The sequence below is a fragment of the Takifugu rubripes genome, chromosome 6 (assembly GCF_901000725.2).
Source record: "Takifugu rubripes chromosome 6, fTakRub1.2, whole genome shotgun sequence".
NCBI classification, from domain to species: Eukaryota; Metazoa; Chordata; class Actinopteri; order Tetraodontiformes; family Tetraodontidae; genus Takifugu; species Takifugu rubripes.
The window spans coordinates 6,057,814-6,080,613 of NC_042290.1; the positions used below are offsets into that span (position 1 = coordinate 6,057,814).

General features: G+C 48.2%; 2 protein-coding genes across 2 annotated transcripts; both read left to right on the forward strand.

Annotated features, from left to right (window-relative positions):
- Nucleotides 1-2,199: 2,199 nt before the first annotated feature.
- LOC101061036 (BCL2/adenovirus E1B 19 kDa protein-interacting protein 3) lies at nucleotides 2,200-7,513 on the forward strand. Its single transcript, XM_003965229.3, has 6 exons — nucleotides 2,200-2,332; nucleotides 4,758-4,908; nucleotides 5,021-5,102; nucleotides 5,198-5,271; nucleotides 6,200-6,346; nucleotides 6,694-7,513. The coding sequence occupies exons 1-6, from the start codon at nucleotides 2,290-2,292 to the stop codon at nucleotides 6,740-6,742; spliced, it is 546 nt and encodes a 181-aa protein (XP_003965278.2). The 5' UTR covers nucleotides 2,200-2,289; the 3' UTR covers nucleotides 6,743-7,513.
- A 5,125-nt stretch (nucleotides 7,514-12,638) lies between these two features.
- On the forward strand, nucleotides 12,639-22,329 carry thbs4b (thrombospondin 4b). Its single transcript, XM_003965273.3, has 22 exons — nucleotides 12,639-12,899; nucleotides 14,986-15,183; nucleotides 15,715-15,965; nucleotides 16,039-16,141; nucleotides 16,296-16,378; nucleotides 16,464-16,515; nucleotides 16,605-16,756; nucleotides 17,159-17,296; nucleotides 17,608-17,685; nucleotides 17,769-17,921; nucleotides 18,002-18,106; nucleotides 18,185-18,292; nucleotides 18,385-18,544; nucleotides 19,422-19,540; nucleotides 19,707-19,759; nucleotides 19,937-20,130; nucleotides 20,375-20,553; nucleotides 20,834-20,882; nucleotides 20,960-21,156; nucleotides 21,234-21,406; nucleotides 21,482-21,621; nucleotides 21,697-22,329. The coding sequence occupies exons 1-22, from the start codon at nucleotides 12,827-12,829 to the stop codon at nucleotides 21,753-21,755; spliced, it is 2,817 nt and encodes a 938-aa protein (XP_003965322.1). The 5' UTR covers nucleotides 12,639-12,826; the 3' UTR covers nucleotides 21,756-22,329.
- Nucleotides 22,330-22,800: the final 471 nt, after the last annotated feature.

Sequence of the window (22,800 nt, forward strand, 5' to 3'; positions counted from 1 at the left end):
TGTGCAACACAATATAGTCATAGGCTGGAATACGCGGAGAGACGGCAGAAATGGGTCGTACAGCAGAAACTGTGGCAGATATTTAATTTTTGGAGCGAAGTGCCTGAAAAGTGAAATGAAAAGCGGATGAGGCGGATTGTTAATTTGATCTCTCCCGGTTCTGGAATTTTTATGGCGAGGTAACGGGCTTGGAGTTAAATAGGATAACTCTGTTACTGTCTTGTTAGTACCAATATTTACCATCCACCTGAAATCGACTTGTTCACTCAGGCTCTCCACATGCTGATGCTAATGATCCTCCATTCTTGGCTAAGGTCAAAGCCGCAGTAACCAAAACAAAAACTGCCAGACAAGCGGAATTATGGATGAGACTCCGCGGATGCATGATGGGATTTTACTGGGAATCCTCATGGTGCCAGGTCTACGAGAACAGAGAGGACAAGCATGGAAAAAGCCACCGTTCTTTCAGAGAGAACACAGAATATCTAATTATTGCCGAGAAAGAAAAGGCTGCGGGAAGCAGCGCGAGCGCCGTCGCAGAGCCGCTAATGTAGCTCGCCCAGCGTCTCTTGTGCACATTAATCAGTGTCACGGGTCTGACCTGTGACAAAAAGGGTGAATTTTAAGCAAATCCTTTATACAAATCAAGTCATCAATCATAGACTAATACAAGGTTTGTAGTTTGGGGAGAGCTGGCTGCAGTCATTACCTGCAGCCATTTGATTATTTTGGGATCTTAATTTCAAGCATGATGGATGAAGGAGGCAGCCCGGCGTTGGTCGGACTCATGCTTCCCTCTCTAATCCGAGCCAGATCCCAGACAGTGTCAGAGGCCTGAAGCTCCTCTGATGTATGAGGGAACTTTCCCTGCTTTGCTCCTATGGCTGTCTTCTCCCCCGAACACATGGCTAGAGGTCAGAACAAATGTCCCGAGGTCGGAGCGAGGGGGGAGAGGCTCCCAGCAGCAGCGATGTCGGGACGCCGAGTTTAAGACTCAGTTCAAAGGAACTGAAGGAGCAGGCGGCTTTTTATTTTGATGCTTGTTTCTAAAAGGTTGTTGCCCTTTATTGATCATTGCCCACCAGGGGGCAATGTTGCGTGAAAGGAAGCAGCAAGGGGGAAACAGCATCCATGCCCCAAATACTCTGCTAAGATAAGGAAGAGGAGCGCTTGGGAAGCTTCTGATGTTTTTCTCTGCTGCCTCTGCTCGGGGATCGTGCACAGCTGACGTCACACTCATGGAGGAATCAATAGCAGCAGGGTCCAATCAATGCAAACGGCCTCGCGTGCTGCACGTTCCTGATATAAGTCACTGGGAGACTCCGCGCGCAGAGATGCTGACAAATGATGACGCGGCAGCTGCGGAAGTCCTGTTCTGCTCTGCTCTGCTCTGGTTTCATTTGATGTTTTCAGGGAACATCAAAGGTTTGAAGTGAGGAAACAGTATTCATTCAAACTAAACTGCAGCAGAATGAATGGACACGCTTCACTGTTGTAAGGCTAAATAGCAAAACATTTTTAATTGCAGGAAAGATATTTCGAATAGAACTGAGAAGGCGGGGCTTAATCCTCCGCTGTACCCTGCCTCTGGGGGGCGCTGTTGTCTTGTTTCTCATGTATTACACAACATGGTCTGTGGATACAATAATCTTTAAGATTGTGAAGGAAGACTCATGACAATTAAGTCAATATTAACCGTTTTAGACGTACAAATCACTCTTTATTAGATTTAACACTCGCTATGACGCAGCGGTCGGAATTGTTGTGGCAGTTTCTTTTGTCCCTGTTTTGTTAAAAAAATATATATATTATTTTACTTTGCCAGTGTTTTTTGCAGCTTGAGTGCTTTTAGCATTGTTCTACTCAAATCTCAAGAGGCGACTCAAAATGTTGAACACTTCCTTTCAGCTGCGTCTCGTCACGTTTTTGTGAGTACGCAATTGTTTTACTTGTATTTTGTTTTTTGTTTTTTTCCAAAATACAAATGAAAGGTCGCGTTTTGTAATGATGTCGAACAATTATATTAAACATATTCAGTTGTGTTAGAGAACAGAAGCATTTTCTGCGCCTTGCTTTTATTTTTCTGCTCTGTTTATTTACCTCTCGCAGCGAACACGTGCGCGCAGGAGGGGGGGGGAGAGGGGGGATTAGTGCGGTTGTCGGTGCCCGGTTTTAGCTTTAACAACAAACACAACAGTGTCCCAGAGAAAAGCGCACAGAAGGATCCACGTCCACCTGCATCCGCGTCTCTCCCAGCTCTGCCTCCATCCATCCCCGCGGGCTTCCACCATGTCTCTGTCCGGCTCGCACACACCGGAGGACGGACTCTACGGTGAGTGATGACGGCCACACCGACCAGGGCGTCCTTTCCTTTCCTTTCCTTAAACAAATAAAGATGTCATAACACCGATTTGCCTCTACAGCTGCGGTGTCGACTCTGCAACGGCGTACACGCCGCGGAGCGTGCACACGCGCTGGTATTTAACATATTAATGTTGCTGGAATAAATGAGGCCCGTTCATGTCTGGGAAAGTTCGTGCCAGGAGTTAATTTGTCCCCTTTTCTTCTGCGAAAGAACTCTAGCTCTCTAGCTGCCGCTGTTGTTGTAGCAAACACCGTCATTGTATAAACGGATTCTCTGACTCACCTGTTTGTATCTCTGTAAGCCAATTAACATGTGGAGATTTCCTGACGCTTTTAGCCCTGCGCTGCTGTGTGCACATTTCCTGGCTCAAAGGATTTTGGGTAAAACATGTGGAGTCCTTTTGATGGTGTGTTGCAACCCACACCGGAAATATTAGGTTTTAAAATATATCTATATATAGCTTCAAAAAGGCAACCAAAACATCTATTTTTTAAGGATCTGATGAATTAACCTACCAACAGCACCCCAGCACCTTTCCCAACATTATTCCCTGATAGGCTCAACCAGCCAGTGGAAAGAAGAGTGTTGTTATGCTGCTCATTCAGTCTTGTGCACCTTACATAAAGCAGATTTGGCAGTGGCGCAGCTGAACGTGTACAGGATCGCGCCACATAACGGTTTCAGTGCTGCAGAACAGGGACAGATAAGCCAGGCAACAAGGCGCTGGTTATGTCACAACTCCCCTCTGTGGAGAAATAACTGGGTCAATGGCACACTTTCTCTGCTCCATCCCCCCCAAATGCCCACTCACGTCTAACCCTGTGTTGCCGCTGATCTGGCGTCTGAAACCCGGGTTAAAGGGAAGCTCAGGGGATCGCATGAACACATGAAAGAGGTGGACAGATGAGGTGTTGATGTTTGCTGATGTCACAGGGAAAAACAGGCAGGAAGCAGCAGCCCGAGTGGCTAATCTCTCACAGAAATAAAATCTTACATAAGCAAGCATGCTGTCAGCCCGACTTAGCCCGATACCCTACTGTTTGGCTATGACACACACACACACACACACGCACACACACACACACACACACACACACACACACACATATCCTGCCCCTGTACCCAGTGACCTACTGCGTCCGTTCATTAATGCACTGCTCGTGTCCAGCACTCAAAACAGTGACGTACTTACAATTTATTTAATTATCATACCGACATTGTTGCTGGTTTCCTCCTAAAATCAGGATTATGGAAAAAAGTTACAGATGGATTTGTTTAAAATGTAACCAGAGCTAGAGGAACTATGACTCAAGGCCTTTGACAGCTGATGGAGTGGTCTGAATTATTTATTATCGTTTATTGACTATTTTGGATTTAGCCTTGTTGTGTCACATAACAAACAGCAGAGGGGGCAAATCTGCATCATCACAGATTTACATAAGTCTCAAAGTCAAATATGCTCTTTTTTTATTTCAGTAACCTAATCAGTTACTTGGTTATTTTACATTTTCATCCCCAACCACAATCTTTAAGATCGAGTGGAGCCAACAACAACCTCAGGTTTGTAACTGTGGATTCGAGAAGATTGGATGTGAACCAGTTTCATGTTTCAAGAAGGCAGACAGAAAGGGAATCGTTGGGGGGGTGGGGGTAGAAGGGGGCTTGAAAGGGAGGTAGGTAGAGTTGGGACTCATCTGTGTAACAATGACATTGGATGTTTCCTAAAGATGTGACTAAGGGATAAGGAGTAGATAATGAATAGGAGGTGGCCCGTTACAGAACCCTGGGGAACACCACTAGCAACTAGAAGGGACTGTGATTTGAAGGGCCTGAGTTGGGTAAAGTGAGTGACATCAATACTGACTCAGTACTACAAAACTTTATTGACTGAGCATCAAAAGCGTCAGTGTCTAGAAAAATGAAAGTAAAAGCAGAAAAAATGGAGAATTTTATCTCTGACAAAAAGAAAATAAATAATACATGAGCATATGCTCTTTAAAGGCTTGATGTTTATATCTCTAAAGCACCAGAATTTACATCTGTCTCTTTTATCAATTTTTTTTTACCAAAAAAAGAAAGATGGCAGTTTGAAGAGACAGAGACCAAACTGTGAAATTGGGCCGTGCTACTCAAATATGAATTAAAATTTACTTCATAGCCTAGTTCTAATGTAGAGGCATAGTTTTGAAAAATACTGTTGTGAGAAACTAAAATGTGAGTTTTCAAGCTGATGTGTTGAGAAAAGGCGTTCAAATGAGCAAAAGTGGGGAAAACTGGTTAGCGTAGCACCAACACAAAGCTAATGCTAATATTGTGCCACTCTGTTAAGGCAAAAAAAGATAAGTTGATAATTGATCCAGGCTCTGAACATCCTGTGCTGTTCCCTCGTCAGGCTCCTGGGTCGAGCTGGAGGAGCTGATCGCGGCCGTGAGCCGCAGGGAGAGCCTGACGGGGCCGGAGGACAGTATCACCTCCACCCTGCAGGGGGAGCTAGAGAGGATTCTATTGGAGGCGCAGCTGGAGTGTGAGAGGAATAGAGACAGGTAAGTGTCTTTGGGGGATGGTTCAGAGCAACACAGCAAAATTATGATTGATTTATTCTGTTAATTTATTGGATTTTTGTTAAAAATTCCCCTGTATGTTGATTGTCCACAGTCCTCCACAGGCGGGGACTCCACAGTCCACTGGTTCGCAAAGACCAGCCAGTGATCAGGACAGCGACTGTGTGCCCATACAGGTATTTCCTTAACATTCTCCTTTGTTTTAATGTGTCTGAAAGGAGCCACTTGTGTTCATCCAGAAGATCTGTATTCATTTTAATGCATGATTCAGGAGGAAGCGGATCGGCGAGGGGACGCTGACTGGGTGTGGGACTGGTCCAGCAGGCCCGAAAACATCCCACCAAAGTAAGATCAGCTCCTTTCAAGTCAGTAATTTCGCCTTTATTTGAGAAGTGATGATCATTAGTTACGAGGTCCGATTGAAGACCACCAAGATTCCTGAAGACACCCAAAAAGACAGGAAGAGGAGGTTGTTTTCCCGCTGTTACGCCTCCTCATTAGATGCGACGGGGCTACAGAACAAAATGAATTAAGACCCTGATCTTACTCGTAATCCGACAGTGGGCGGAAATGGCACAAATTTTGGACTCTAATGCGCGAAACCTCATCAGTAGAACCATCTCTTAATTGAGGAGGCTGCAACAGGAGGACGCTGGATTAGAGATTGGATGGTGGTAAATAGCAGACACAGTTTTGGGGGATTTGCAGCAACAATTTGAACAATTTGGAACTTTCTTTGCTTCAGTCAAACATGACTGAGGCGTGTCAACAACCTCAAGGTCCACGAATTAGCATTAGCCGGCTGTATAACACAAGTAAATAAGTCAGACGGCGCGGACTGCGCAGTTCTACGACACCTCTTTACACAGATTTGTATTCACGCTCCTCTGCGTTGTTTTTCCTCCGGCGGCGGCTGAGACCTGTAATAAAAGGCATCGCTCACCAGAGCCCACAACTCTCCTCAGTTTGACTTTTACTGCACATTCCTACGCCGTTGGTTGGAGTTTTGTTTACACCGCCGAGTGTTTCAACGCACATGAATCGAACCCCTGTTTTACCCGCGCCGCCGCGCTTGACATTTAATCTCCACCAGTATAATAAAGCCTGCCTGACGGGTCATAGCTTTAACAATCTCACACTATCCGTCTTCTCTCCTGTGTTCTCATTATCTCTGTTTACTTTTTTTCATTTTATCCCTCCATATCTGCCCGGCATCTCCTATCTCCCCTCATCCCCCCCCCCCCCCCCCCCCCCCACACACACACCCCTGCAGAGAGTTTGTGTTTCAGCACCCGAAGCAGCAGCGTTCCCTCAGCATCAGGAAGACGGAGGTGATGAAGAGGGGACTCTTTTCCTCCGATGTTCTCCTCGTCCTCGGCCCGTCACTGCTGGCTTCACACCTGCTCACGCTCGGAGTCGGGTGAGGACAAAAGAAAATAACGACTGGCCCAATTACCCGTGCCGCCGCTCCCAAAATGTCCCTTTTTAGCGTCTACTTTTCTAATCATTTCAAGCAGAAAGCATGTTTCCTGCTGATGGGGGCTGCGAGTCTGAATGGCTCCCTGAGAAAATTAAAACGTTTATAGCACACTGTTCAGCACATGTAGTTCTTAAAGGTAAAGTTCTCCCTGACATGAATATTGACTGGTCCACTTTGGTGTTGCAGCGGTTAACAGAGGTGCGGCCAAGTCGTCAACCATTAAAGTCGGCTGCACAACTGTTTGGTGGATGGGGCTGGCGAGCGAGTTATTTCTCTGCTTCTTTCAGAATCTACATCGGAAAGCGACTGGCTGCTTCCACATCCAGCACGCTGTGAGGACGGCTGCAGCCCAGTCAGCCCAGTCCCGGCCAGAATGGACCCACTTCACCCTCTCAACTGCAGTCATTCCTATTTTGCTTCTCCGTCGAGGGTCCGACCCTTTTTCATCAGCGCCGGCCTCTCGGAGCTGAGGTCACTTTTACTCTCTGAGAGAGTGACGCTGATCTCAGCCAGATAGAGCGGCACCAGAGAGTGGAGGTGGGTGGGGAGTTCCCCCCAGCTCCAACAAAGAATCCCTTTGATTAAAAAAAAAAGAGATCAAAGCGAGTTGAACAGGAACGCTGTTCTGATGAAACGATAATCTGTGGTAGTCTTTTGTTGACCCATTGAAAAGCAATATGTCTGTCATTTGTCTGAAGTATTGACCCCAAGCTGCCCACAGTGGTTTTTTTTGCCCCGGTGGTGTGTGTAATGTAGAAAGTTTTAGTTGGCAGAGCAGCTGTAGAAGCGGCTCCGCTCGTGCTTTTTGTCCAGTAAACCGGTTAAATGTTTGACTGTTGACCAAGACGATCACATTAAACCCCCCCCCCGACTCCCAGACAAGGCTGCTGGGTGGTTTTTATTCCAAAAGTGTTCACCTGACCTAATAACTGCGATGCTCAGGAAAGTAGCCCCCGCTCTATGATATCATGTCTTTCCATCACAGGTGGAGGGACTGTTGTGAAAGAGCAGCCTGCTGTGCTGCCAACAGCCCGCATACAAACTGCAGCATCTGTTTAATATTTATTCCCCTTTTCACCTGAATTAAACCACCCTCGAATTCCCCCGATATGATCTTTGTGGCGTGTTTGATCGCTTTACACCTCGCCTGTGCTGACTCTTCCGCTCTAACCATGACACAAGCGTCTGTCATTCTTCCTCTCACATTTCTTCTTTTTCCTGCTACTTTGACAAGCAAGATTCGACTTTTCTTTTTTTTTTATCTAGCTCTCCCATAAAGTGGCAGCCTGTTTCCTCTTAACGTCCAATGAAAATAGCTGGCCTGGCTCTTGAATAGAGGGCCAGAGAAGAGAATGTTTTCTTTTCCTTTTTTTTTTCCATCCCCATTTGTTGTCCGGTCTGCCCGAGCCAAATGACTTTATCAGCCATTAGCGGAGCGTTTGATGTGGGGGCTCCTGCTGAGCTTGTGAAGCTGCTCCGGGACGTGTCAAGCTGACGGTGCAACAACAAACCTGCCCTGGCAGAGCGGCGAAGCACCTGGTTTCCATTCAGAGACATCCTCCACTAACACCCAAACACAGCGACAACACCTGAAGAACAAAAGGGGGCGTTCTGTTGGAAAGGAAAAGTGCTTGTTCTTCCAGAGTTGCAACTGGGCTTTCAGTAAAATCGTGTTAGTGTATCACAGCTTCCAACTAATTACTTCAATGCTGCTAATAACAGTATTAAACGAGGGCAAATAAACAGGTGAAGATACAGCTTCAGAGTGGCCTCAACATCTGTCACCAGTGTCCAAAGAACCAGAAGGGAACCGCTGACCCAACAGGATGGATGTCTGCTGTTGTTGCTAAGCTCTTGTTTCCAAAATTCCGGGTAAAGTGAAGGCAGCACCACGTTGACAACACCTGGTGTTTATTGAGGGGCAAGAGTTCAACGAAGCACAAACACTGGGAAATGTATCACCATCAGCCGGAGCTCTGGGGAGCTACCACTAATATCATGTTCCCAGCCGATAATGTCCCCGGTATTTTGATTAGAATGACAAAAGAAGTCTTGCAGAGTCATCGTCATTGCATGAATGCCAGTCCCACGCGGATATTTTCTCGTTTTATCTCCCTCTTTAGCCTCTGCCAATGTCCCCGCAGGCTTGCTCACAGCAGAAGGACGATCTTAAAGTTCCATAAAATTGTTTGCACGTACTTCAAAGTTGCACCTTGTGCACTCAGACTAGTGCCGGCAGCTTTCTGCTGTGCTGTAATGTCACTTTAACAGTATTACTGTTAGAGTAACACTTAAAATAACCAGGAAGCGATCTGCGTTACAGTCTGCAGACCCAGAGACACTTTAGAACAGCCAAAATCATCCATCTCAGTTCATTTAGGACCAAAAACTGTCTGTGGGGTGGGAGGAGCGAGGAGCATGAGTGAAATGGCCCTAATCTCACCCCTCCCCGACGGAGCCATCTCCAAATGGACGGGCACAGGTGACAGAAACTGCTGTAAATCGACACAATCCCACCGTTAAGGCCCCCTCTGCTGTGAACCTTCATGGCAGGAGGCTGTGTTACGATCGTTTCAACTTTTGACACCCTCCTTGAAAAGCTGGACCAGACTTACAGCCGCCCTCCTCCAGTGGCATCGCTGGGATGTTCCTGAGTTTGGTGACAGATAAATCTCCATGCATCGTCCATCCTAGCTGTGCAGTGCAGAGGAGGCTGAATGTGGGAGAAATCTCTTCATTTCCTGGACCCGACTTTAGAGCTTGGAAGCCTGTCTATCTGGGAAGTGCATTAACCTCATGGTGATGGTGAGGGTGGGGGGGGGGGGGGGGGGGGGTTCAAAAGAATTCTGTGGACGTAACAAAGAGATTCAGCCCAACTGGCCTCACTTAAACATTCAGAAATATCCGAGCCTGCATCTCAAGTAGCTTCTAAAAACATGGCCCAGTTCCATCTCATCCAGCACTTCACGGTAGCAGAGTTTATGGTTCCATAGAACGGAACCAGGGGACATCTGTCTCCGTCCGTAATGCCTGTAGTCCTGGATCTTAAAACTACAAAGATGTTTGAGAAGAGTTTAGGGTTAGCATTTAGGGAGTTAGGGTTATGTGTGTGTGTGTGTGTGTGTGTGTGTGTGTGTGTGTGTGTGTGTGTGTGTGTGTGTGAGAGAGAGAGAGAGAGAGAGAGAAACATTGCCAAGTTCAGGCTGACAAAGATATACGTCCCTACATCAGTTAGAGGTTGAGGGACTAAATACCTTCTTCAGCCTTCTCCAAGTGGCTCAGATCTCAAGATAAAATTGGAATTCAACAGTTATTTTGGAGATTTTAGAGGAAAAAAACAGACCTAGAAGAATGTCAGAGGCTGCCTGGGAGCCTGGTGTCAGGTGATGTCCGTCCATGTATGCGGTGAGACGGAGTGGGCGGGTGTGAACTCTGGTGCACGCCTGACTGAAGGAACAGCTGGATAATCGGAGTTTACACATGGCAAAACCATCAGCCTGCATCTTTGAGCAGCAGCTTTGCGGGGGCTTTTATAAAGCACCGTTGCATAATCCTGAGAAATTCAGTGAGACGGTGAGACCGCAGTGTTGTTTTAGAAACGATACGCTCCTCCGCTGAGGATCTCTGAACGCCGTACACGCCATCAATCTTTTGGCGTAATTGCCATGTTTTTCCAAGAAGGGCACTCAGGTTTATGTTCCGTTGTCTGGATCTGAGTGATTCCGCAGAGGGATTGGGTCAGGTAAATGAAATTAAAGACACACAGCGATGCTTCCTCCATTTCCCGCAATCTTCCTAAGTTGTATTTGAAGAACGCTTCCCGACGGTTGGGTTCGACGGAAACAGTTCCTGCAATTATTCGAAAAACCCTCGACTCAATTATGATCTACAATTGTAATGAGCAGTGGCCCCTTTCTAAAGATTTTCGCTCCCCTATTAGCTGGGAATAATTTTTCTGATTAATTTTGAATCTCTAACATTTGATGTATAATTTGTATTCATGCCCTCCATGCCGGGTTAGACGATTCCAGGAAAGTCGACGGCTTTATCCACCATGACATACCAATTTGGCTCCCGAGTTTGCAGCCTAAATATGCTGCAGGATGTGGGTCCGTTTATTAAGCCTCTGCCTGGAATTCAGAGTTACAGTCAGTCTAATACCAGAAATTCAAGCAATTTTACACTGCAATTTTGGGTTTGGAGAGAGAACGCTCTGGGACGCTCTGCAGAGGTTCTGATAGATGCTGCCGCGTTAATGAGGTGTTGGATCAGACCTCTCCCACTTGCTGGCTGGCTGCTGTTTCGTAACTTCATCAGGTAAGACAGCACGGTGCTTGTAAGACGCAGCATCCCACGGTGTAATGAGCACTTAAGTGCTCGGCACAGGAACAAGGAGGCTTATGGTGGCCACCAGCTGTGGTTTGCAGTGTTGTAAAGTCTGTGTCCGTGGCTCAAACACGAGGGCTCTGATGTAAGTTGCTTCATGAAAGGACTGTTTTCCGCCCCAGACGACTACTTTCCGTCTGTGTTACCTTTGACGGGGGAACTTTTTGCCTTCATCACACAAAAAGCCAGAAATTCGTTGGCAACGTGGCACCAAATGTCACATTGAGGTGAACTCATTTAGATGATAGTTGCCCAGCAAATCAACTGGAAACGAACAGGGGGAAGGTGAGAACACGCTGGGTGTGCCAGCCTGGAACCAAAACGTAAATACCCTCCTGTCATTTCTGCTAGACAGCCGTTGAACAATAAATCAGAGCAATGTTCTTTATTAAGACCTAAATGCCCCCGATCAAAGAAATGGAAAGAATAAAATCGAATTCCACATCTGGATTTGGCCGGTACACACTTAAATCATCTGTCTTTTTCAGTTTAGAGACTTAGGGGAAAAGGTATTTAGGTAAACAGCAATTTGAAGACAATATGCTTGTAATCGTTCCTGTCTGTGTCTGAATGAAGTCAGTTCTGGGGAACAGCAGAATCGTACCATTTGTACACAGTATCTCTAGTAAAAATAGTGCGGAGATGATGTCACAGACTTGTTGGTTTTTTTTTTTATCTCCAAGTTGGCGGCAGTGCTCGCCGTCTGACCTCATCGACCGCGCCAGGATCGCATCTGATGACGACCGCCTGCCGAGCTGCGGATGCAGATCAGGCGTGAAGGTCTCTGTGATGCTGAACCCGATCCGCCAATAAAGGCTCCTTCTGCAAACAGATGGGGAGGGGGGGGCCTGGATAAAACTCCAGGGGTCCTGGTGCCGACTGAATGAAAGCCATATCAGTGCGGTACAAAATACCAGAGCGGCGGGATGGAGACTCACCACAACAACACCTGTGGTAGCATATGGAAAGACTGACTCATCTACTGTGGTGTGTTGCCGTGGATACTCAGCTTTAGCCTGAAAAACATCATCCTCAAGACTCTTGAGACTTCAACAAAAGCTTCAAAGCACTCTCCTTTTTTCTTTCTAAGGCTCCGCCCATCATGGTTGGTTTGTTTCTGCTGTGCGAACGCACCAGTCAGGTGGTACTTTTGGGTGAAGGTTCTGGTATCTGTGGAGTTGTTCCTGCTGTGCACGAGTGCCTCGTTGCTGTGGGCAGGGAGGGAGGAAGTGAAATGATTTCCAACATAGTAAACAAAGCTTTAGGACATTAAAGAAAACCAAATCTGTAATTTTATGGACACTTTTAAGACTTCCCGTGTAGTCGTCTACATGTAAAATTGCAATAATTGGCTTTCCCTCCCCCCTTTTTTTTGAAGCAAAGGAAAAACAAATAGCATTAAGTCCTCATCGCTGCCAAATGTGGCAAGTCGTGTGGTGCCAGACATGCTGACGACCTGAAGGCCGGCGTGAGCCAGCAGCCTGTCTGGAGCTCCGCGGGCCGGTTATTAAGGTGCAGGTTCAACAGCGCTCATTTCCTTTGCCCGGGGTTGTAGAAGAGGTCAGCGAGGGCACTGTGAGAAGGGTGTCACATGTGAGTTAGTCTGGGAGAGAAAGTTGAGTACTTTTCCAGCATTTCAGGCTGGATTTGAAGACACTAAAACTATTCTGAGTCTAGAATGTGGTTAAACATGGAGTTCCTACAGTCAAAATTGCTACTAAAGTACAGTATTCCTGATGGGATCCAGGAGCCAATGCAGAGGCTCTCCTCAGGTCACTCCTTCTCAGTGTGGGGCCGTCTTGAGGAAGGTTTTAAAAGCAGGTTCTGGCCCTGATGCTCCTCCCTCAGTGAGACTCCTGCAATCTTCACATTCACACGCACAAAAGTGACTCCTGCGAGGTGGACCGGCATGTCTCGCTGCTGATACTCAAACGCACCACTCACAGGAGACACCTTCACACTGGAAGCCGCCAGTGCGTCTGACCCCGACAGGACGAGAAACCTCTGAACTGGGACCAGCCAAGAAAGGCGAACATGGGTGTGTGGACAGCCCTGGTTGTGGCCCTGCAGCTGCTTTTATGCTTGGACGTGGAAGCCCAGGTGTTAGGTGAGTGTCATACCTGCGAAGTCCCTAACAGCGACTCTGATGATCACTTTGAGTTTGCTGTAAAAGGTGATGGGACAAAATCTTTCCAGCTGTGAGCTTCCCCACTACAGGAACGTGCTCTTCGTTTCATTGGACTGGCTGTGATGTAATCCTCCATTTTCATTAGCTGTCAGAGAGATTTAATGGCTCCACCGGTGAGTATTTTACCACAGCATCCATGAGTTCAGTGCATAATGGATGGAGCAGACTCTGGCAAAGAGAGTAATGCGGCCTGGAAGAACTCGGGATTATACGCCGTGTCTGATACTCCGAGATAATAAAAACAATGCTAAATGTCCCAGCCAAGGAGTCAGCAAGTCGGATCCATTTTTCTGTGTTTGTGACAGGAGGGAAGAGCGTCGCGCCGCGGGAACAAAGTCACCTTGGTTTCAGTTTGATCTGTTGATTATTCCGCCGTTGGGGGGGGGGGGGGGCGAGTTCTGGCTCATATTAATTCAAACAAACTCTCAGTTGGGTCGCACACATGGGAATAATCACAGATGAGCCGGCTGCAAGTCACTCATGCTCTCCGTCTCTCTCTCTCTCTCTCTGACACTCGCTCGCTCACACAAACTGTTCAAGGGCACAAACGGCAGAGCTGCAGACGACATGCAGAGCCGCTGCTATTTCTAATCAGTCAGTGATTAATGGCAAATCTTTCATGTGCGCTTTATTCCCCATAAAGCCGTCTGATAATTAAGCATCCATCTTTTCCTCGCACCGGTTCTGCAGCTGCTTAACTCAAGCTTTGTTTTCTGGCATTAAAATCTGCATAGTGGCCTCCTCACTTTTAAACACACCGTCTCCATAAAGGATTATTGTTTGATATTTATGCCTTTGCAGAAGCTGACTCTACAAACCTGACTCCAAATGAGTGTGACTATGTGACATTTGTGTGACTATGTGAGATGTGCAGGTTACGCCTGAACTATCTGTGGAAGTGACTATAGTTTAGCCTTAAGGAGGAGGACGAGAAAGGCAGGAAACACTGCCTTTATTGGATGGAGAATACGAGCAGAATAAATGATGGGCTTCAGTCCTCGCGGCTGTTTTGGAGCGGTGACTTCAGTGTTTATATTAACTACCTGCTGATGCTGATGATGTGATTCATTCATCATTGCTAATGGCTGACCGGGTACCTCTGACCACAACGCCGCAGTAAATCACTGGCCCCACATCAGAGTGGAGATGAAGAATACTGACCGTTTGTATGTGTGACGGATTTATATTCTGGACAGGATGCTGGATTACTTCATGGCTCGCAGCTGAACCGGTTTTATGGAGCTTGAAATCTGAGGTTAACCAGGGGTTGAAATGAGGCATTTTCTCAGGATCTCGCGTGTAAAACGACCCTGACCCCCACAAAGGCCTTGGGAGATCAGTGAGCACAGTATTTCAGGGTTGCTCTTGTCTTACAGTTAAATAAAAACCATAAAGCATTTATGGGAGTTCATTTGTTCCGTCCGATCCTGTATTGTTTCACTTATTTAAAGGACCAAAAAGAAGTGAAATGTCTGTAATTCACACCAGAATCCAGAACCTACTGATACAAACCACAAGGGAATGTGGGGAAGGACGGTAAATAAAAGCCAGAGAGATCTCATCTGGGGATTGCGTCTGGGAATCTCTGACAAAAGGCAATCTCTGAACATTTGGGAGCAATCCTGCACCCTCACGACAGCGGGCCTCTCAGACCGATTTCAGGGTACTTGTGTATTCATGATGTGAGCAGATGGTGGACGAGACGTCTGCAGAGTGTCCTCTCATGGCCTCTCCTGTCTGCTTTAAAGACAGAAGCTGGCTGGGAGTCGCACCGACTGATGTTTCACTTCCACCGAGCAGGAGCGATTGGAGCGACGTACATGCTAGCTAGCACGCAACAAATGACGACAACAAGCACCTCTCATCTTTGCTCTGACTCACCCGTAGAACATTGCATGACACACGGGTCAGCCTGTCCGCTCTGGGGGTGTTTACGCCAGAGTTCTGTAAATCTTCATATCATTGCATCCTGTTCCCAAATTGTGCCTCTCTTTTTCATCAACAGTGTATGATCTGATTACCTCGCCTGACTGCCTGCCAGACCTCCTGCAGGGCGGCCTGGTGGAGCAGGGAGTGAACGAGGCCTTCATCCTGACCTCCTTCAAGTTGCAGCCCAAGACCGGGACCTCTGTGTTTGGCCTGTACAACCCCAGGGACAACAGCAAGTACTTCGAGTTCACCGTGATGGGGAAGCTCAATCGAGGTGGGCAAACATGGGAGATCCCCCGGTGTATTTAAATTTACACAGATCCTTATTCCCCCTATATTGACTGAAATGACTTTGTGTAAAGAGAAAAGGGTAAGAAAGGCCAGGCATGCTGAGCCTCTCAAACCCATCACTGCATTTTATACTTAGCCCACAGTTTTAATCTTATGAGTTCATGGGCTGTTGTTTGCTTTGGGAACAGAAGGTTCCTGCACTGACCTGAGCGCCTGTTTACCATGTATGCTAATAGCTTTACATAAATACTGAGGCAGTTTCTTCAGCAGATTTCACAATCAGCACATGTTTTTACTAACAATTTAGCTGCTAATCAGCACAAAGGGCCTGCGTTTGCCCATTCCAGAGGACTTTTCCTGGCAGCCTCATCTGTTCTGTCCTGCATCAAGGGAGATTTCTTGATTTGTATTTTCCCGATTGAACCAATATTTTGATTGTTATCTGCACAAGTCACATCTGCAAAGCCTTTTCATGACTCTGTTACCGCTGTTCTCTGTTACCCTCCCCTCACAGCTGTTTTACGCTACCTGCGAAGCGACAAGAGGATGAGCTCCGTAACCTTCAACAACCTGGTGCTGGCAGACGGCCAGCAGCACCGACTGTTGTTCCACCTGAAGGGGATGCAGCAGCAGGGCCCGGGTGGGGTGGAGCTGCATCTGGACTGCAGGCTGGTGGAGACGGTCAGGGACCTTCCTGCTGCCTTCCAGGGTTTGCCTGCCGGCTACGGTTTGGTGGAGCTCAAGACCATGCAAACCAGAGACCAGGTGACCTCCGACTCCCGGTCTGTTCACACAGAGATGGATGTGAGGGCAGCTGCTTGATGTCTGATCCCAACAGGACAGTTTGGACGAGCTGAAGCTGGTGGTCGGGGACTCCTTCGAGAATGTGGCTTCATTACAAGGCTGTCACTTCCAACAAAGAGACTCTGTCCAAACCCTGGGTAAGATCCTGACTCGGGAATGGACCGCCTGAAAATGTTTCCCAGGAAAACATTCCCAGCTGGTGGAAAACAACAGTCAATGTTTGTCAGGGGGAACTGAGAGCAGGCAGCCACCTCCGCCCCACCTCAGCAAATAACAGTCCCTTTCTCTTAGGGGTCAACACGAAGCAGCTGTCCAACCAAATGCTGGAGCTAACCAAAGTGGTAAATGAGCTAAAAGACGTCCTCATCCAGCAGGTAAGCCCTAACAAGCGGCTGCACTGAGGCCGCTTTATTCCTGCTGACTGCTCATAAACTTGGTATGTCTGACTGTTTCTGTCAGGTCAAAGAGACGTCATTTCTCAGAAACACCATCTCAGAGTGCCAGGCCTGCGGTACGATTAGCTCACAGCCGTGTCACTCGCAAATGAAACTGGAGCTCAGCTAAAACTAATGAATTAAACCACGGTCCGTCTTCCCAAAGGTCTGGGAGGCACCGAGGTGGTGAAGCCAAGGTGCGTGCCTGGCATCTGCTTCCGTGAGGACATGTGCATAGAGACGGCCGAGGGCGTCGAGTGTGGACCGTGTCCTGACGGCTACACTGGGGACGGATTCAACTGCGACGATGTGGACGAGGTAAGGACGGTATTCCGGAGGCATCCCTCGAAAAATAGGTACGCTGCTGTTCACAGCTACGCACATGTGAATCCAGATGTACTTTAATGGCAGTGTTGGCAGAAGGGCCGTTTCTGTACAGCAGCTGGAGAGTATTAAGCTGTATGGTGTTGACAGCTTCCACCTCGTATGTATTCAACATATAGCATCTGGATGTGTGCAGAAAAGGGACGCATTCATCATTGATTTGTTTTTGCTTCCCGTCGTTCCTCCCTGCACGCGCCTCTGATTGTGACAGCTGCAGTATAAATAAAGTTGAACTGAATTCAATTAAACTAAATAGGTAAAACAGATGTTCTCCCCTCCTTTTAAAGATTGTAAACAAGGTTTGAAGCGTGTGCATGTTGCCTGTCCTCCCCGCAGTGCCAGTTTAACCCCTGCTTCCCTGGAGTGAAGTGCGTCAACACGGCGCCGGGGTACCGCTGCGAGGCCTGTCCGCTGGGCTACACCGGCCTGCCGGTGGAAGGGGTGGGGGTCGTGTTCGCCCAGACCAACAAACAGGTAAATAAGGACCAAACAAATTCTTCGGAGTTCTGATGCATGCAAGGGAATGTAAATACCACATGGAAAAGAGTTCCTGTTGTGTGTATTTACCCACTCAAGCGAAACCATCTGAAGATGTCATGAGATGTTACAACATTGATGGAAATAAAACATTGTGAGATGTTTAGAGTCGTTTGTCGAAGTATAAACATCAGAAACAGCCTTGCTAAAAGGACTGGCTAAGTAGCCTGGGTGTGTGTGTGTGTGTGTGTGTGTGTGTGAGTGCGAGACCAGAACATTTTTAGCTGATTTCATCTTTTTGAATTCAGATCTGCGACGACGTCGACGAGTGCAACCGGCCCGACAACGGCGGCTGCGCCAGTAATTCGATGTGTCACAACTCGGTGGTACGAGACCTATTTTAGGAGCCTTTTTTCCCCCTCCTGGAGGCGCTTTTGCTGTTTCGCTGAAGGGTCTCGTTCCTGCGCAGGGCTCGTACCACTGTGGCAGTTGCAAGACGGGCTTCACTGGAGATCAGGTGAAGGGATGCAAGCCGGAGATCAGCTGCGGGAACAGTCTGACCAACCCCTGCAGCGCCAACGCCCAGTGCATCACAGAGAGGGACGGCTCTATCACTTGCCAGGTATCACTTCCTGTTTCGAGTTTAAACTCTGGCCCCTCAGTGTTCATCAGAGTTCCTGAGGGCCTCTCCTGTCTCCTCAGTGTGGAATTGGCTGGGCCGGTAATGGATACCTGTGTGGGAAGGACACGGACATCGACGGCTACCCTGACGAGAAGCTGAAGTGCAAAGATCCCAGCTGTAAAAAGGTGAGAAAACCACGTGGTGAGGTTGACAGACGGGTGGGTTTCAGCCGTCTGCTTCACTCTGTGGCATCTTCTCCCTAGGATAACTGCGTCTACGTGCCGAACTCTGGTCAAGAGGACGCCGACAGGGACGGGCAGGGGGACACCTGTGACGAGGATGCAGATGGAGACAGTATACCAAACGAGCGGGTCGGTGGATCTGAGAACATCCACGGAGCACTCGGACAAATCAGCTGAGGGGAGGTGTTTCAGCTTTACGTGGTTTCCTTTTTGCATCTCAGGACAACTGCTGGTTGAAGCCTAACTTGGACCAGAAGAACAGCGACAAGGACACCCACGGCGACGCCTGCGACAACTGTCGCCTGGTAGAGAACCCCGACCAGAGGGACACCGACGGCGACGGCAAAGGGGACTCCTGCGACGACGACATGGACGGAGACGGTAGGAGCCCGGCCGTCTACCTGCGCTGGACACGGAGGAAAATCTCAAACCTCCCCCCCTTAGAAATAGAGAAGATATGTGTGTGTGTGTGGCAGCAGGGTTGCTTTTACAAGCCTGGTGATGCATGAGAACCAGAAAGTAACGTCCAGAGGTGGTCTGACCCTCCAGCCAAAACACCAACTTTGATCCAGCGCTGGTATGATTACACCTGAGAAGCCCCCGCAGCAAACAAGTTGGTTTTCCTTATCTCTGCTGGGTGACCTTTATGTGTTTGTGCTGCTGCTGCTGCAAGGAATTTACAAAAATGGCCGAGCTCACTCAAATGAAATACAACAGCGCCGCTTAGTGGCCAAGATAAAAGAACGGCGTACTTTTAGTTCTTTATTCCCGAGATCATCCTGTTTAAATGAAATGTCTCAGGTTTTACAGTCCGGGTGTCTCGGTCCTTGCTATTGCGTATCAATCATTTCTGTCAGCAGCCAAATTTAGCCATGATTTCATTATAGGTCGATGCAGAATCGCAGCTGCGGTAAACAGTGAAACATTGCTGCCACTTGGCGCTAAATGACAGGCTGACATTTTAAAACGGCTGCAGATGACCGTTCCCACAACCAATTATAGTTTCATTATTGATTCGGAGGTTTAATGTTTAGCAATTTGCATGCGGATTTATTAGAAAATTTTGACTTATTCATTTCTGTGGATCACCTGAATGTCACGGCTTTAATTTAGAATGACAAAATGATTTACGTGCATCCAATTCATAATAACTGAATTAGTGAATTCACTAATTTTTAATACCAAAAGATAATCACTGTGTGAGACGTTTTCAGGCTGCAGCCTGACTGACAACCTGCGCTCTTTCTCTGGAAAACAGGCCGGAAGAACATCCTGGACAATTGTCAGCGCGTCCAGAACCGAGACCAACTGGACCGGGACGGAGACGGAGTAGGAGACGCCTGCGACAGCTGCCCTGATATCCCCAACCCAAACCAGGTGAGTCAGAGTGGGTGGGTGGATGGGTGGATGGATGCATGGATGGATGCATGGATGGATGGATGGATGGATGCATGGATGGATGGATGGATGGATGCATGGATGGATGTTTAGAAGGATTAAAGCCGCTCATTAATAACTCCTAATAATCGGACTCATGTTTCAGTCGGATATTGACAATGACCTGGTGGGAGACTCCTGCGACACAAACCAGGACAGGTAAAAGCTTCCCGACACACACACGCGCACGCACACACATAAACGCGCACACACACACACATAAACGCGCACACACACATGCACAGACACACACACCGCTGCCAGCACCGCCGCTCGACCCCTGACCCCCCCAGTCCTCCAGCTTCTGTGTGCGTCTCTGTCATTGTCGCCCTGTAGCGATGGCGACGGTCACCAGGATACCAAGGACAACTGCCCACTGGTGATCAACAGCTCGCAGCAGGACACCGACAAAGACGGCCTGGGTGACGAGTGCGATGACGACGATGACGACGACGGCATCCCTGACATTCTGCCGCCAGGACCAGACAACTGCCGGCTGGTTCCGAACCCTGACCAGACTGACGACAACAGTGAGTCTGAGTCTCTCTCTTATCAGGAGGAGACGTGCTAACACGGCTACAAACGTCCCGTTTAAGCACAGACGATCGCAACCTGAATGAATAATTCAGCTTTTCCTGCTGGAATAAGAACAGCTGGCACATTTTGGGATGTGGAGCTCTGCGGTTCCGCCCAGTTTCATCAGTTTCCTTCAGACGCTTCAGACCTTTTCACTGAGGCGTTCTCCGCCCCGACCTCACGTTTCCTGTCCCTCAGATGACGGCGTCGGGGACATCTGTGAGTCGGACTTCGACCAGGACAAGGTGATCGACCGGATCGACAGCTGCCCCGAGAACGCCGAGGTCACCCTGACTGACTTCAGAGCCTATCAAACGGTGGTTCTGGACCCTGAAGGCGACGCTCAGATTGACCCCAACTGGGTGGTTTTGAACCAGGTGAGGTTCCTTTTCGTCTATGGGGGGAAGGGGGGGCAGTAAATTAGCTCCTGATTCTGCTGCCTCACTGAGCTTCAGGGCAGAAAAGTCCATTACAAACAAGCGGCCGGGCTCCCAGCAGCAGGCAGACCCGGTTAATGACCAGTTGCTGGACCTAACTGAGCGTTTAGCACATAAACAGCCGATTCTCTCCTGGATTCGAAGGAGATAAATAACAACACTAAACTAGATGTTTGAGTGGAGGTGCTTTCTCATTAAAGCCTCTCTCTTTATTACGCAGGGGATGGAGATCGTTCAGACGATGAACAGTGACCCGGGGCTGGCTGTCGGTGAGACGAATTTCCGCTCAATAAAATGTCATTAAACCGCCCGAGCTTGACGGATGCTCGCTCCGCTCCCCGCTCAGGTTACACGGCTTTCAGCGGCGTGGACTTTGAGGGCACGTTTCACGTCAATACGGTGACCGATGACGACTACGCCGGCTTCATCTTCGGCTACCAGGACTCGTCCTCGTTCTACGTGGTGATGTGGAAGCAGACCGAGCAGACCTACTGGCAGGCCACGCCCTTCAGAGCCGTGGCCGAGCCCGGCATCCAGCTGAAGGTGGGAGAGCGGGTCACGTGACCTACGCCCGCCGATTGTTCCCATCTTTCTCTTCACTTTGTTGTGCTGGTCGCCAGGCTGTGAAGTCTACAACCGGCCCTGGGGAGCACCTGAGGAACTCGCTGTGGCACACGGGGGACACCAACGACCAGGTCCGCCTGCTGTGGAAGGACCCCAGGAACGTGGGCTGGAAGGACAAGGTGTCCTACCGCTGGTACCTGCAGCACCGCCCGCAGGTCGGGTACATCAGGTGGGACAAAACCAGCTCAAATATGTGCCCTCAGATATAAGAGGCAGGCGTGACTGCACCTTGTGTTGCGTTCAGGGCCCGGTTTTATGAAGGAACAGAGCTGGTGGCAGACTCTGGAGTCATCATCGACACGACCATGAGAGGAGGACGACTCGGCGTTTTCTGCTTCTCCCAGGAGAACATCATCTGGTCCAACTTGAAGTACCGCTGCAATGGTGAGGAAGCGGCGAAAGCGCGCGTCCAAACAGATCCGTGATCAGGCGTGACCCGGCTGACTTTCTCTCCCGCAGACACCATCCCCGAGGACTTCCAGGAGTTCAGCGCTCAACACAGCGGAGACGCGCTGTAAACACGCAGCAAGCGTCTGTGTGCGGGCGTGTGAGCATGTGCGCGAGTGTGTGTTCGCACACACGCGTGCGTGTGGATCTGTACAGTTTTGCCGCCATACGCAACCACAAGATTTGTACTGTGTGTGTTTGTGGATCACTCGTCTGGTGTCATGCTGTTCCTAGCAGCTCCAGCTAATCATGCTAATTGTCATAAGTTATGTTTGTTGAACATGAGGCCATTTTATGCCATTACGTGGGACATATTAATGAGCTACGTGACAGCTGACATATTTAATAATCATAATCGCTGTTTTAGTGGCAGGAGGATGTAGGAATCGATAATAAGATCATGTTTTTCTCTCTCTCTGAAGAGTTAGCTTGTGGAACATCACATCGTATGAAAGTTTCCTACATTTTCAGCAAGGAACTAGCTGTATATTGTCATCAATTGTTATCTTTTTTTACCCCTCCTAGAGAAGATGGAGAAACCAGTGCCTATTTTAAATGTCTCTTTCCATCATTTGTTCTTTTGTTTCCCTTTTTTGTCACAAAGATGGCAAAAATAAAGGGGATTTGAACTTTACTGAAAAAAAACATTCGAAACAATTCTTTCTTTAACCATTCAAATACATAAAAAACACCACCCAGAACAACCCCCCCCCCCCCCCCCCCCCCCCCCCTTGCTATACTATTGTTTAGCTCGAACAAGACACGTCTAATAAGAAGCCTTTTTTCCTTGATTAGCTTTTCAGATGAACAGTCAGACTTTGGCCTTTGTGAGGTTTTCCAGAATAGAACCGAGTGTGTCTTTACCCTTTATTATTGGCAAGAACAAACTTTATTAAATCAAGATTGCGTTGCTAAATCTGCAAGACCTCAATCAGTGGAGAGGAATTGAATTATGCTTCAAGTCACAAGGTAAGAACACAACTTTCTATGATGGGATTTATGTTAAGTTGAGAAAGTTGGAATCGCAACGATCACCGTGTTGGTGTTGAAGGGAGGTGGGGGCGGATTTGAACCATTTTCAGAGGTGGTCCTTCCAAACGTACACATTAATGGTTC